Source organism: Mastigoproctus giganteus, chromosome 14, assembly GCF_048544385.1.
Source record: "Mastigoproctus giganteus isolate SK-2022 chromosome 14, ASM4854438v1, whole genome shotgun sequence".
Taxonomy (NCBI): domain Eukaryota; kingdom Metazoa; phylum Arthropoda; class Arachnida; order Uropygi; family Thelyphonidae; genus Mastigoproctus; species Mastigoproctus giganteus.
Window position 1 is genome coordinate 96,281,185 of NC_143588.1, and position 13,761 is coordinate 96,294,945.

At 33.9% G+C, this 13,761-nt stretch overlaps 1 protein-coding gene across 1 annotated transcript in view; it reads left to right on the forward strand.

Annotated features, from left to right (window-relative positions):
- The window catches only part of poe (E3 ubiquitin-protein ligase-like protein poe), an 849,790-nt gene that overhangs the window by 401,174 nt on the left and 434,855 nt on the right, over positions 1-13,761 (forward strand). Inside the window, exons 35-36 of the mRNA XM_090388478.1 lie at positions 9,288-9,364; positions 11,853-12,044. Coding sequence (XP_090244604.1) covers positions 9,288-9,364; positions 11,853-12,044 — 269 coding nt within the window. The remainder of the gene's footprint in view (positions 1-9,287; positions 9,365-11,852; positions 12,045-13,761) is intronic.

A 13,761-nucleotide genomic window follows, 5' to 3' on the forward strand; every position in this document is an offset into this window, starting at 1 on the left:
TGGCCTTCCACACAGATTCATTACTATGGTCCTATGGGAATACCAGAATACATTCCCCCCCCCTTCCATGTTAGAATTTTCACTTGAAATGCCATTACAACATTTGCTGTAATAACCCCAATTGACATACAGAATAGAATATAAATCACAAATTGTTTTTTCTAGTAACAAAAGGAATGTTTTAGGCATTTTAATTGTTAACATCCTTAATGTATTGTTCTTATTATCAGTGTACATTTTTTTAGATAATGTTACATTGTTAGTGTCAACAGTCCCAAATCCTGCTACCTCTGGGGAAATTTTTCACCACAAAAACAAACAGTCGCTGACAAGAAAGCATATTATACATCTTTTGGTGCCAGAATTGGTGATCAGGACAAATCATGGGCACTGCATTATGTCTGCCATTCTTGTGTTGAAAATGAGACAGTGAGCTAATGTTAGGCCACTTCTTAAGCACTACATATAGGTCTGGCAGCCTTATTTTAAGAAGGATGTGCATCTGTTGGAGCAGAGAAGAGCAGAGTAGCAAGGATACAAAAAGGGTACCCTTACCATGAAAAACTTAATTTCTGCAAATTGCAGCACTTGGAAACTAGGCACCTGCAAGGAGACCTAATTGAAATGTTTCAGACCTTAATGGATTAGATAAATTTTATGTGAATGCCATCTTAACTCTTTCCCGAACAATACACATAAGGAGTCATAAATTTAAATTGAAAATTGAAAATGGTTCTAGAATAGATGTGTGAAGATTTGCTTTCAGCCATAGAGTGATTTATTGTTGGAACAAACGTTCATTTGGTCCTGTGGAAGGGTAATTTTAATAAATTTAAGGGAAAAATTCACAAATTTAGAGGAGATGGGCAGATGTGGTATATTTTCACCTCTCTCTCTCGTTTTCACTCTTTTGGCTGCTGCAGTATAAGTTTGCTTCCCTGCATCATTTGTCACTACTAATTGGTACTAATGAAAGACAAAAGTCCCTTGCATTTGATATACCTATGCTGTGGCATAAATCTAGAAACTTTGCTGAGATAAGTGACGCTGAATTCTACACTTATGTGTTTATCAGATCAAAATCCAGGAGGAAGTGCGGAACGGTGATAATTTCACAATTTGTTTGTCCCAAAGAAGTGGTGGTTTAGGTAGTTAAATCACAGGATTATGAAAAGGCAAAGACATGTTAACAACATGCTGAACTATTTTTAAAAAAATAGTTGCAGCATGAGTGCAGTAAACAAGTTTGTTTAATGTTCCCCAGGGGAATGAAAAGAACGGTCGTTATATCGGAAGGATATTGTATCGATTGCTCATAAAATCAGCAATAAAACAAGTAAAAGCTTGAATGTTTAATGTAATTCTACTAATACAATGTAGTATAATCTTATTTATAATATGTTGTTGTTGTCGGCAACTGAGGCCATATTGCTTATGTATACAGTCTGTAAATTGGGTGTGTTCTGTGGTCAATTTTCTGTTTACCGAACAGAAAATTGACCACAGAACACACCAGACGAAAAACTCAAGTTTCTTGGAGAAAGAACTATACTACCATCACCTGAGACCAACTTTATAATATGTACCACAGTACTGAACAAGACAATTATTGTTGTAAATTTTGCATTGATTGTAGAATGCAGTAAGGTTACAATTAAGTTGGAAATTTCACCACATAGCTATCAAGACAATTGTTTCATACTTTAAAATAATCTGTTAAAACACCCTGTTTCAATGGTAGAGCATGTTTTAAAAGAGAATTATGAAGGTGCACAATAGCAGTTATTTCACTTTTGCAGTTAGGCTGTGCTTGAAAAAAAATCGATGGACGATTTCCAATCGTTGATGAGCATCTTTCACTGAAACTTCTTGTTTAACAGCAGTAGGTTCCTCATCTTCATCACTGCAAATTTCCAGAGATTCCATTACGTCTGCAATGAGTTCCTCTTTATTCGTACATATCCTGAAACATTCAGTGTCTCCATCCACTTCTGCATAATCTTTGAAGCTTAAGTTTTCCTGCAAGTTTAGGTGATGACGCACATGCTCAAATATTTTTTCGCTATTAATAGAGTAAGAAGCATGCGAAACATCACACATTGCATCATTCAAGGCAGTAAATCCAGAATGTTTGAAGCAGTTGGCAATCACTTTTTCATCAACATGCAGAAGCACATTGCCTACAGGATGTTGATTTTGCATTGAATTTTGCTTTCAAGACATAGCACAAGTGGCTGAAGAACTGATGTCATATTTGGTGGTAGATACTCGAAAGTGTTTGCACTAGATCATTTACTTGACAATGAGGGGTACAGTTATCCACAAATAGCAAAATGTTTCTATTCTTTTCACTCATCCTGCGATCTAAGTCTCTGATCTATTCTTCATAGATTTTCTGATGTCATCCATGCCTTTTGGATGACATCAGAAAATTTGCTCAATACATAGTCTGTAATGTCTTCAAACCTTTAAAGCATCAAGGCATCTGGGCCTTCACTGATTAAAAGAGGAAGCTTCTCTGTGCCAGACATGTTTGCTGCTGGGAGAACGGTAATCTGTTTGACTTTTTTTCACCACTACATTTCTCCCCTTTAAATGTAAATGTTTTATTCAGTAGCGATTTAAAGAGAGAGTCCCATTTCATCGGAATTGAAGATGTCATTGTGGTCATATGTCAGCAAAACATTTTTTAAACAATCTTCCTTCCATTCCTTTGTAGCGCCAATGTCTACAGCTGCATTTTCACCACACACTTTTTTGAAAGACAGGCAATGGAGAGTCTGAAATTTCCGGAACCATCCATCTGAACTTTTAAATTTTTCAATATCCATTCGATGTGTAAATGATTCAACCTTAGATTTTAAAAGATAACCATCTACGAGAAAGCTTTTTTCACACATCATCATTGGCCATTCCAAAAGTACCTTTTCGAGATCCACCTTTCGTGCCTGAATCCTACCGTGCAGCAGATTTCTCTGAACTTTAATTAATCTTTTCCAGAATAGTGAACAGAGTACTCTTAGGAATACTAAACTGTTTGAAATGAACTTCTAGCTGATGTTAATTTGATTCGCAATGCAAGAAAAGAGAATGGGAAATCTTAAATGATTTCTCACGGTCAGGCTGCAAGCTCATCAATTGCATCACTATATTTGAAGCGTTCCGTCATTTTTAAATGTGAATATTGTAATAAAAATGTAAAAATTCAGATTAAGAGGTAGAAATTTATGGTGGTTATACAGAAATCCTTTTATTTTAAATATTGTTATACTGAATGTAAAATAGCATTAAGTCAATAAGAAATTGGCCAAGACCAACACATGGGATGTTAAAAGGGGGGTTGCTATAAAAATCTTCGACTGTATATGTGATGAGTAAAAAGGAAATAAATTTATCCTTGTGCAAAAAAAAAAAAAAAAAAATTGCCTAACCACTAATAAACTATTAATAAATTATTTAGGATTGTAAACCTGAAACCCATGGAAGAATTTCGCTGACATACAAGTTAGTGCTTTGCATCATTTCTGCACACACATAAAAATAGCGAAATGCTTAAAGTGCGGTACTCACCTTGAATATAATCTGCAATAGTTTTAGGAAAAGACTGATGGCTAAATATAAGGTGGAATGGTTAAATTAATGCATTAAGGTGGGATGAGATTTAATTTAACGGAATTTTAAAATAAGCGCAAAGAAGCAGAAGTGCACTACTCCGTCCCTGGTTTTCATAAAGTAGAAAATAGTTAATCTTGAACATAAAAGAATTGATAATGCCAATAGTCGTGACGACAGACTTTCGTTAAGTTATACCGTCTTCAGTTGGCTGTGTTAAGTGAGAAGTAACGCGTGCTATTTTAATGAATTTTCTATACTCTCATGATGCTCTTTGGAACACGTGGGAATCTCAGATGTGAGAGATTCCAAGCCGAGGAAAGGTGAAAGGGATGTTTTGTGCTTAGGATGTTGAGATTAGTGTTGTGTCGAAACCATTCGATAATGAGGGCTTCATATTGAAGAATTTTGTGGCTGGTTTTAAGTCTTATAATGGTGATAGCGGAGTCAATTAAAGGAGTGTGATTGTGGGTTTGGGCATGAATTGTGAGTTCTGTACTAGCTTGTCCCGATCTAAGACTATTATAGTGGTAGTACCTACGAGTGTTGGAGGTTTTGGTAGAACCAAACTTGGTAGGTAGTACTACCAATATAACAGGCATCACAGTTTGGTTGACATTTAATCAAGTAAATTATATTGTTCAAATCGTTGGTTGGGTATTTGTGTGTATCTTTGTAAGTGTTGAATAAGGATCCGAGTTTATTATAAGCTGAAAAAATAAGGGAGATATCAGTACCTGTAAACACACGGCGAAATTGTGCGGCAAGTTCATTATGGTATGGGAGGAAGATGCGTGTATTTGCGTTGGTGGTGGGTTTTGGTGGATTGTTAATTTTACTTTTGGCGGTGGAAATAGTGTGTTGAATGAGTTGGGTTGGGTAGTTCCTAGCTGTAAATTTTTCTGTGAGGTATTGAAGTTCATTGGTTAAGTCATTTTGTGAGGTGCTATATTTGAGGGCATTATGTATTTGGTTGTATAAAGCCGCTTTTTTTTTTGTGCAGAGGGGGTGGTGCGAAGCAAAATGTAGGTATTTGCCTGTATGCGTATTCTTTCTGAAAATCTTTGTGCCTAGTTTGGTACCTGTTTTGTAAACAGTAAGGTTGAGAAAATTTATTTGGTTGTTTGTTTCAATTTCAAGAGTGAGTTTTAATCTATCATGTATTGAATTAAATTTTAAAAAGAGATTGTTTATAGTGGACCTATTGTCTATTATGAGTACGTCATCAGCGTAACGGGTGTATAATTTTATTTCTGGGGGGAAGGGTTGTAGCATTTGGTTCTCTATTGTGGCTAGGTAAATTTCTGACGGAGGGGTGGAGATACCTAAACCCATGGGTAAACCGAATATTTGTTGTAAAATTTCATTATTGAATCTGAAATATCGGGCGTCTAGTAAAAGTGAAGTGAGTTCAAGGAAGTTATTAATAGAAAGAGAGGTACGTTTAGTCAAAGTGTTATCTGTTGTTAAGAATTTCCGTAAAGCCTGTAAAGTGTATGGGATATGCACGTTAGTATATAGAGATATTACGTCAAATGAATAGAAAGAGAGGTACGTTTAGTCAAAGTGTTATCTGTTGTTAAGAATTTCCGTAAAGCCTGTAAAGTGTATGGGATATGCACGTTAGTATATAGAGATATTACGTCAAATGATGCTAGGATATCTCCATCAGAAATTGTAGTATTGCTTATTTTCTGAAAGGCCTGATTGGTGTTGCTGATTTTGAATTCTGAAAATCTGGTAAGAGGGGATATGATTTTAACTAAGTAGGTGGATAGATTTGCAAAAGCTGACTTACTGAAAGAGATAATTGGTCTTAATGGGTGGCCAGATTTGTGTAGTTTGGTGATGCCAAACATGTGAGGAAGGATGTTGTTGCGGATTCCTATCTGTTGCAGTGTGTATAAACTGATTTCTTTATTTTGTCTTGAGTTTTCTTAAGATTAAATCTAGTTTATTTTTAAGTTTGGTGATATTATGATCGTTATCAATTTTATGTGTGTTTTGGTCGGTTAAAATTTGTTCCATTTTCTGAGTGTAAGTATTTTTGTCTATGATGACAATTGTGTCACCTTTATCTGCTTTTTGTATAATAACATCTGAAATTTTGTTTAATTTTTGTATATCTAGAAGTTGTTGCTTTTTAATATTAAAAGCAGTTTTATACAACCCAATACATAATGCTCTCAAATATAGCACCTCACAAAATGACTTAACCAATGAACTTCAATACCTCACAGAAAAATTTACAGCTAGGAACTACCCAACCCAACTCATTCAACACACTATTTCCACCGCCAAAAGTAAAATTAACAATCCATCAAAACCCACCACCAACGAAAATATACGCATCATCCTCCCATACCATAATGAACTTGCCGCACAATTTCGCCGTGTGTTTACAGGTACTGATATCTCCCTTATTTTTTCAGCTTATAATAAACTCGGATCCTTATTCAACACTTACAAAGATACACACAAATACCCAACCAACGATTTGAACAATATAATTTACTTGATTAAATGTCAACCAAACTGTGATGCCTGTTATATTGGTAGTACTAGTACCAAGTTTGGTTCTACCAAAACCTCCAACACTCGCGCGTACTACCACTGTAATAGTCTTAGATCGGGACAAGCTAGTACAGAACTCACAATTCATGCCCAAACCCACAATCACACTCCTTTAATTGACTCCGCTCACCATTATAAGACTTAAAACCAGCCACAAAATTCTTCAATATGAAGCCCTCATTATCAAATGGTTTCGACACAACACTAATCTCAACATCCTAAACGCAAAACTTCCCTTTCACCTTTCCTTGGCTTGGAATCTCTCACATCTGAGATTCCCACGTGTCCCAAAAAGCATCACGAGAGTATAGAAAATTCCTTAAAATACAGCACGTGTTACTTCTCATTTAACACTGCCAACTGAAGACGTTATAACTTAATGAAAGTCTGTCGTCACGACTATTGGCAATATCAATTCTTTTATGTTCCAGATTAACTATTTTCTACTTTATGACAACCAGGGACGGTTATGACAAGCAGTGCACTTCTGCTTCCTTGCGCTTATTTTAAAATTCAATTGTTAAATTAAATCTCATCCCACCTTAATGCATTAACTTAACCATTCCACCTTATATTTAGCCATCAGTCTTTTCATAAAACTATTGCAGATTATATTCAAGGTGAGTACCGCAATTTAAGCATTTCGCTTTTTTTTTTTTTATATTTAGTCTATTATCACGGTACTATAAGAATTCTATAAATTTATACTTTTGCACATATTTAATTACAAACTGAAGTCTGCATAATGGGCATTATACAATATCTCTTATTGTGAAATCCTTCGCAAGAAGAGTTGCCTGTCTCTTATACTTCAAATAAGTAATGCTTCCTTAATAGAGAAGTCTATTGTCACATATTCTCAGTATGTACCCCCTCCTCCCCAGACAGCCCTTTCAGGACTAGTTGCTCCTTCATTTGTCTGTGGGTACGTATCCTAAGATATAAGCGGTGACAACCCAGTTGTTGAGTTATTTGCACGATATGAGAGATGCCAAATGGCATCGTCCATATTATTTAAATGCTTCTGTGTAAATTTTTCAATGGTTTTAGGCTTAGTCCTAAATATTTCATTAGTCTATACACCATTTGGCATCTCTCATATTGTGTAAATAACACGTATCTGGGTTGCCATTTCTTATGCCTTGGGGTAGCTAACCTGCCGAACATGTGGGATCAGCTAGTCCTGAAATGACCATCTGGGTGACAATACCCATTGGAAATAAGTAACAATAGATTTTTCTATTTGAGAAGTATTACTTATTTGAAGTAATAAGAGACAAGCAGCTTTTGATAGATTTTACAATACGAGATGTATAATGAGGCCCCTTATGCACACTTCAGTTTGTAATTAACTGTGTACAAAAATGATGCAAAGCACTAACTTTACCTCAGTAAAGTATTAATTTATTGAGATGACAGAATACCTTTGTGCAAATATAAATAAATTTCAAAAAAAAAATTACAATTCTCAGTATCATTGAAGATAAAGAAATATTTTGAAATATCAGTTATTTCATAATAGTGAAAAAAATCAATGCACAGCGGACCTTTGTTGGGAAACTGAAAGTTCACAAGTGCCCAAGGAAAGCTTGAAATATAACAAATTATCCCAAGTCATGCTTGACAATTTTTCAATTCCTCATAGCAAGGCTGTGTGAGACAATATTTAGGTAAAAAAAAAAAAAAGCTTAGATCTTTTTCTAGTGAAACTTTGGAAATACTCCTAGCAACATTTTTTTGATTCAACATTTTTAAAGAGGACAAGGTCTGTAATATCTCCCCTGAAGCGATCATAATCAGTTGATGTTTAGCAGACAAATGAATGTAAGCTAATGCTTGAAAGCATACTGTTAGCAGTAAACAATCCCTTGGCAGTTTTTTTTTTAATATAAAATACATATTTTGTCAGTGAAATTTAATTTCTAATACAATGTGGGTTTTAAAATTCTTGTGTTTTCCTTCCACTTCCCAATCTCCAGCCATCTGAAGGTCAGCTGCCTCAGGCCCATTGCAGATGAGTCAAACAAAAGCAGATGTAGTGCTTATTGCCCCAACAAACCAATAAAAACTAAAGCAGTGATATAAAGGGTCTAGTTTTATTGGCTGGTTGAGCAGTAAGCACTGCTGCATCTACTTCTCTGCAATGGGCCTTAGTCTTGGAATCCTCCCCCACACAAAATGGCATCCTTGACAATAACCTATAGACTTTCCACCAGATCAGTAATGTTTCAAAGATATGCTGATTAATTTTTCACTTTCACATTGCTTTTAATGATAGCACAATCATCCTTCCAAATGTGAAAAAATGGTTTGGGAAAGCTCCAAGGATCTGGCCTTGCCAGCCCAATTTCTGGCTTAAGCTGGAAAGAAATGTTTATCACACAATTTTTTGCCTGCATTACTTTAGGAACTGAGAATGGATTCAGTACACAAATGGTTCAGTATGCTTCACATCACTTTTCAACATCTCATTTATTTCATCCCCAGCAGAGTAATGATTTAGGCCAATGGCAGTTCAACACATTATTATCTTGTGTTCTTAATAAAATTGTCAAGTAGTGTACATTTATTTTATTAGATAGATGTACTGGCTTATGAATCTTTTAATAAAGTATACCCATTAAAATTAATAACAAATTTATTCAAATGAAATCACCAAAGGAATATTTACATTAAATCATTGCATTGGTCTATTAAAAATAATGCCTTGTTTTTTTCAGTTATTCTAAACTTCTTAATCAGGATGTCTATAATTAATGGCAGGATCCTTGTATGCTAAGTAGTAATTTAGATATTACTAATTATCAGTTTAAATGCTTGCTTATTTGCAATTAATTAAATAGCTTCCCTACTCATAGTGGAAGTGTCATTAAATTACTTTTTTAATTAAAAACGTAATCGAAAGTTTGTGAAGAGAATTAACCATACAGCTTCTCATATATTAGTAACTTATTTTTATTGCATGTAATGGGGAAAGGGCATTTTTCTTATCATTATTATAATAAATTAGATAAATTTAAAAGGTAGGCATATTTGCAAAATAGATTGAGGGATCTGATTTTTTTATTTTTTTATTACATATTTTATTCATTTTTTTATAGCAAGGAGATGGGAGCAGTGTGCAAGAAAATCGGCTTTTGTTGCAGAGCTTAACATCTTATATTGTGAAACAGAACAGGTATTAAGTTTTATCTTTAATTCTTTAAATGTAAGACAATTGTGATAAAGAAAATAAGTAGATTTTGATTAAACCAATGATAAATTTCAATTACAGTAGTGTCGGTTATCCGGAATAATTAATGTTAGACCTCTTCCGGATAGCAAAATTTTCCGGATAATTGAACGTAAGGTAAAATTAAATAAATTCTATTATAATGTATTAAGGTAAAAGAAAAAGACTGTAAACAGTGTGGAAAAAAACAAATTTATTTAATTAAAAATAATAATAATAACTTATACATGAAAATTTGCACATTTACGTATGTATGTATATTCAGGTAGGTACTTTACTTTTATGTGGAAAAAAGTTTAAAGTAATATTTTAAAATGTTCGATCGTGTTTCGTAACTTTTTTTTTTTTTTGCTGCGAAATCTCTCAAGTTCCTTAATAATATCAATTTTATTATATTGCATTCTTCTTGGTTTTCTGCCCATTTCAGTGCTGTTTCTTTTCTTTTCGTTTACCGTAAACAAAAACGTAGAAAAATAATAAATCACACAGTTTCAGGCTGATATTATTCTTACCGAATCTGGAATTAAACTAAACATAATATGAAATGAAGAGAACAAAATATGTCATGGAATACTGGGTTCACGTAAAGCAAATTATGACTCATGGTTTCCGAGAAAACCCATTAGTCCTAATCCAACACTTCACCAGATATGTGACATAAATAAACAGACAGAAATACTCTCGTAGCATAATAAACACTTGTCTTAAATACTACCATTAATTATAAAAAAAATCAGCCTTTCAGATTATTCCAGATAACTGATGTTCTACTGTGTCAATGAATTACATTATACCTGACTCAAACAGTAACGAAAGCTATATCCATTTCACTTAGAGAGAAATATTTAGATTAGACAAAAGTGTTTGATTGCTTTTTTATAAAAGTATAGATAATATTTCCTAACATAGAAAATGTATAATTTGATGGTTTCTACAAGGTAATAATACTCTTTTAACTTTGATTCTGCTGGTAGTATTTTTATAACTACTAGGTTTGGCTATTAAGTAAAGAGACTTTTTGCAGTAAAATAAATGTCTCAGACTTGCACACGCTGTTCCATATGTTTCTTCCAAGCACAGAAACATTTCTGGAAGTCATCTTCTGCCAGTCCTTTTAACACTTTGGTCGTTTTTTTCTGAATGTTTTCAGTGGACTGAAAATGGGTTTCCTTAAGTAACTTTTCAGTTTAGGGAAGAGAAAAAGTCACAAGGGACTAGGTCCAGCAAGTAGGGTGCACCTTCACATATATTTTTTGGCCAGAAACTGATAAGCAGAGAGTGCATTGTATGCTGGAGCATCCAACCATCCTTCCACAATTCAGGTTTCTTCAAATTTTTTCATGCAGCATTATCAGAACTTCAATGTAGTATGTGTGATTGGTAGTCTGATTTAGTGGGATGTATGCGGTCATAATAATTTCTTTAATATTGAAAAAAACAATCAGCATAGTTTTCATTTTTGATTTTAACATTCTTGCTCTTTTTGGTCTGGGGAACTATTTTATCTTCTATTGCATTGAATGTCTTTTAGTTTCTGGGTCATGTTGGAACAGCCAACTTTCATCACAAGTAATTACAGTACTCAAAATCTTGATCTTCAGTTTTTTCACAACACCTTCACAAACGTAGGCTTCCCATTCTTTGATCTTCATTCAAAATTGTTGGCATCATCTTTGTACACACTTTTCCCGTGCGTAAATTTTCAGTTAAAATTTGTCTAACTGTTTCTTTGTTCATGTTGAGTTCTGATGCAACCATACTAATGCTTAAACAACATCACTTTACCTGGTCATTTTTTCATCAGTTTTCACAGGTACCAAACAGCTTGGTCATTCATCATCTTCCACGTTATCTCTCTCTTCTAAAAATGTTTTATGCCATTCAACCACATGAGCATAATATATTCCCAATAAACTTCTTTTTTTTTTTTTTTTTTTTATGAAAACCCCAAACACGAAAGGTATCAAAACCTATAGTACTTAGTACCGTGCATGGGTTGAAGGAGAAGAATGGGGGGGGGGGGGATGCCAGAAACTTTGCTCTAGAGAGACTAAACATGGGTTTCACCACTTCAAGCCTCCAATAAGCAATGTGGTGGTATTTCACCGGTTGATGAAAGTCATCTACCACACAACTCATAACTTTCAGTTCGCATTTTCTTTGGTTTTATTAAAAATTTAAGGTTGATTCATTGATCGATTCTTTTTTCTGTCATTTTTCCAGAAAATTGCAAAAGCACAAGTATGAAAACCTGCCTCACCCCAAACAAATGAACATGTTGGAACATGACTTGGAAGACAACCAGGGAAAGTTTCAAGATCAACTGATGTGCCTTTATTTAATAGCCACACCTTATATCTCGAATAGACAGAAACTTTTGCAAATTCCTGTCTTTATTGACATATTTTTTACTTTAGTTCTTATTGTTTTTTAGTGCTGTTGCAGAAGAAGTTGCCAGTGCCATTCTTACTGCCTTAATACCAATGGGATCTCAGATATTATCACCTGCTTCAGAAGGAATTGGATTTTCTGAATTAATGGTTGTGATGGCAATTCTTGCAGGAGCTGGTTCTGGGAGTGGACATATGAATCTTTTTAAAGCTGCTGTGGGTTGGCTAGAACTTTGGTAAGTAATTAAGCTGCATACTAATGTCAAGGGTTATTAATTAAAATTATTACAATTTCAAACCATTCCATTCATTATTTCAGTTACATACTTTTTAAAATGTAGATGGATGTTTTTATATTTAATCAGTCAGTATAGTATTAACCATTTTAGGCAGATTTAATCCTTCACTTCTGTGTTCTGATTCTAAGTCAATTTTAATGGCATTTATATTAATGTTTATTTCTTAGAACCTTGTGGAAATTGAAGCAGACTTAATCATTAAATTTGTAAATAAATACTTCTAAGTATTACTTAATTTTGTAAAATATTTATTTATTTAAATTTTTTAAATCCATGTAATGCTTTCCACTCAAGATTTGGCTTAGTGCTTCCTACTGTGTTGATTTCTTCTTTTCACATTTATTCACTGCAGGTTTCTATTTGCATGCCTGTATTAATGGGGTATATTAATTAAAAGTAAGCCTGCCAAGTGTTGTGGCGGAGAATATTCTATTCTTTTGTTCACTTAGTTCACCTTATTGCTGCATTTGATCTCATGGTGTGCAGGTCCTCATTGAAAAATGCGTTCTTATAAATGCCAAAGTAGCACAAAATTCATTTTCAAATTCGTGAAATTTTTTTTTGGGTAAGTTTCCAGTATTTTGTGGCATCAATTAAAGATAAAGTTCAGGCTACAGTTGTGCAGCATCAGTTCTCCCACTTTCACTGAATGAGAACCTACCAGATGTACAGTCATCCTTGGCTGATGAACTGGCAAATCCACAAAGAAGCTTGAAATATAACAAATTATCCCAAGTCATGCTTGGGATTCTAACAGATCCTTATAACAACATTGAGTGTAAGAGAATATTCAGCCAGTTAGAAAAACAAAAAGCTGAGTTCAGATCTCTTTCTGATGAAGCATTTGGAAATGCTCCTGGCAGCTAAGTCTAGAAAGCAGGGCCATTGTTATGAGCAAAACTTTGATTCAACATTTCTGAAGATGGCAAAGTCTGCAATAAAAATTAATTTGTCAAATAGAAGATACAAAGAGAAGAATTCTGTGTCAGCTAATATTTGAAAGCATACTGTCGCGGTAAACAATTCCATGTGTACAAGTATATTTTAATACAAAATATGTATGTCATCAGTGAAATTCAATTTATAGTGCAGTGCCAACTTTACAAAAACCTTCTGCTTTTTCTGAAATCTGTTTTTTTTTTTTTTTTTTTTTTTCTCCTTTTATAATGAACTCCTGTTTTGCCCCAAACATTTCCTCTTTTCATCCTGTTTACAAATGCTGATCTCCAGTTTTTTTGAAAATCAAAAGTTGGCAGCTATGTCTGAGCATTAATTGCACTTCAATTCACAAAAGATTTTCAAGAGTCGTTTGTGTCTCACTATTGGCCCGTATCACAGATATTAAAAATGCTCATGTTTTATAGCATCGAAAGTGATTGGAATTATATATTTATTTCACATGCACAGCATATATGAAGATAACTGTTTAGATTTCTTCTATGTCTTAATCGGCATTAGTATTAATATTGCCAAATGATGCAATAAAGTAGAATTATTGTACATCAGCCAAAAAAAAAAGAAAATAGTCCTGGAATCAATCACAATTTACCAATATTGACTGCTGTTTTTATACACCAAGTGTCCACTTTAATTAGGAACACATATTTAATAATAATGACTAGATTCCCCTTTAGCCCTGAAAACATCCTGAATT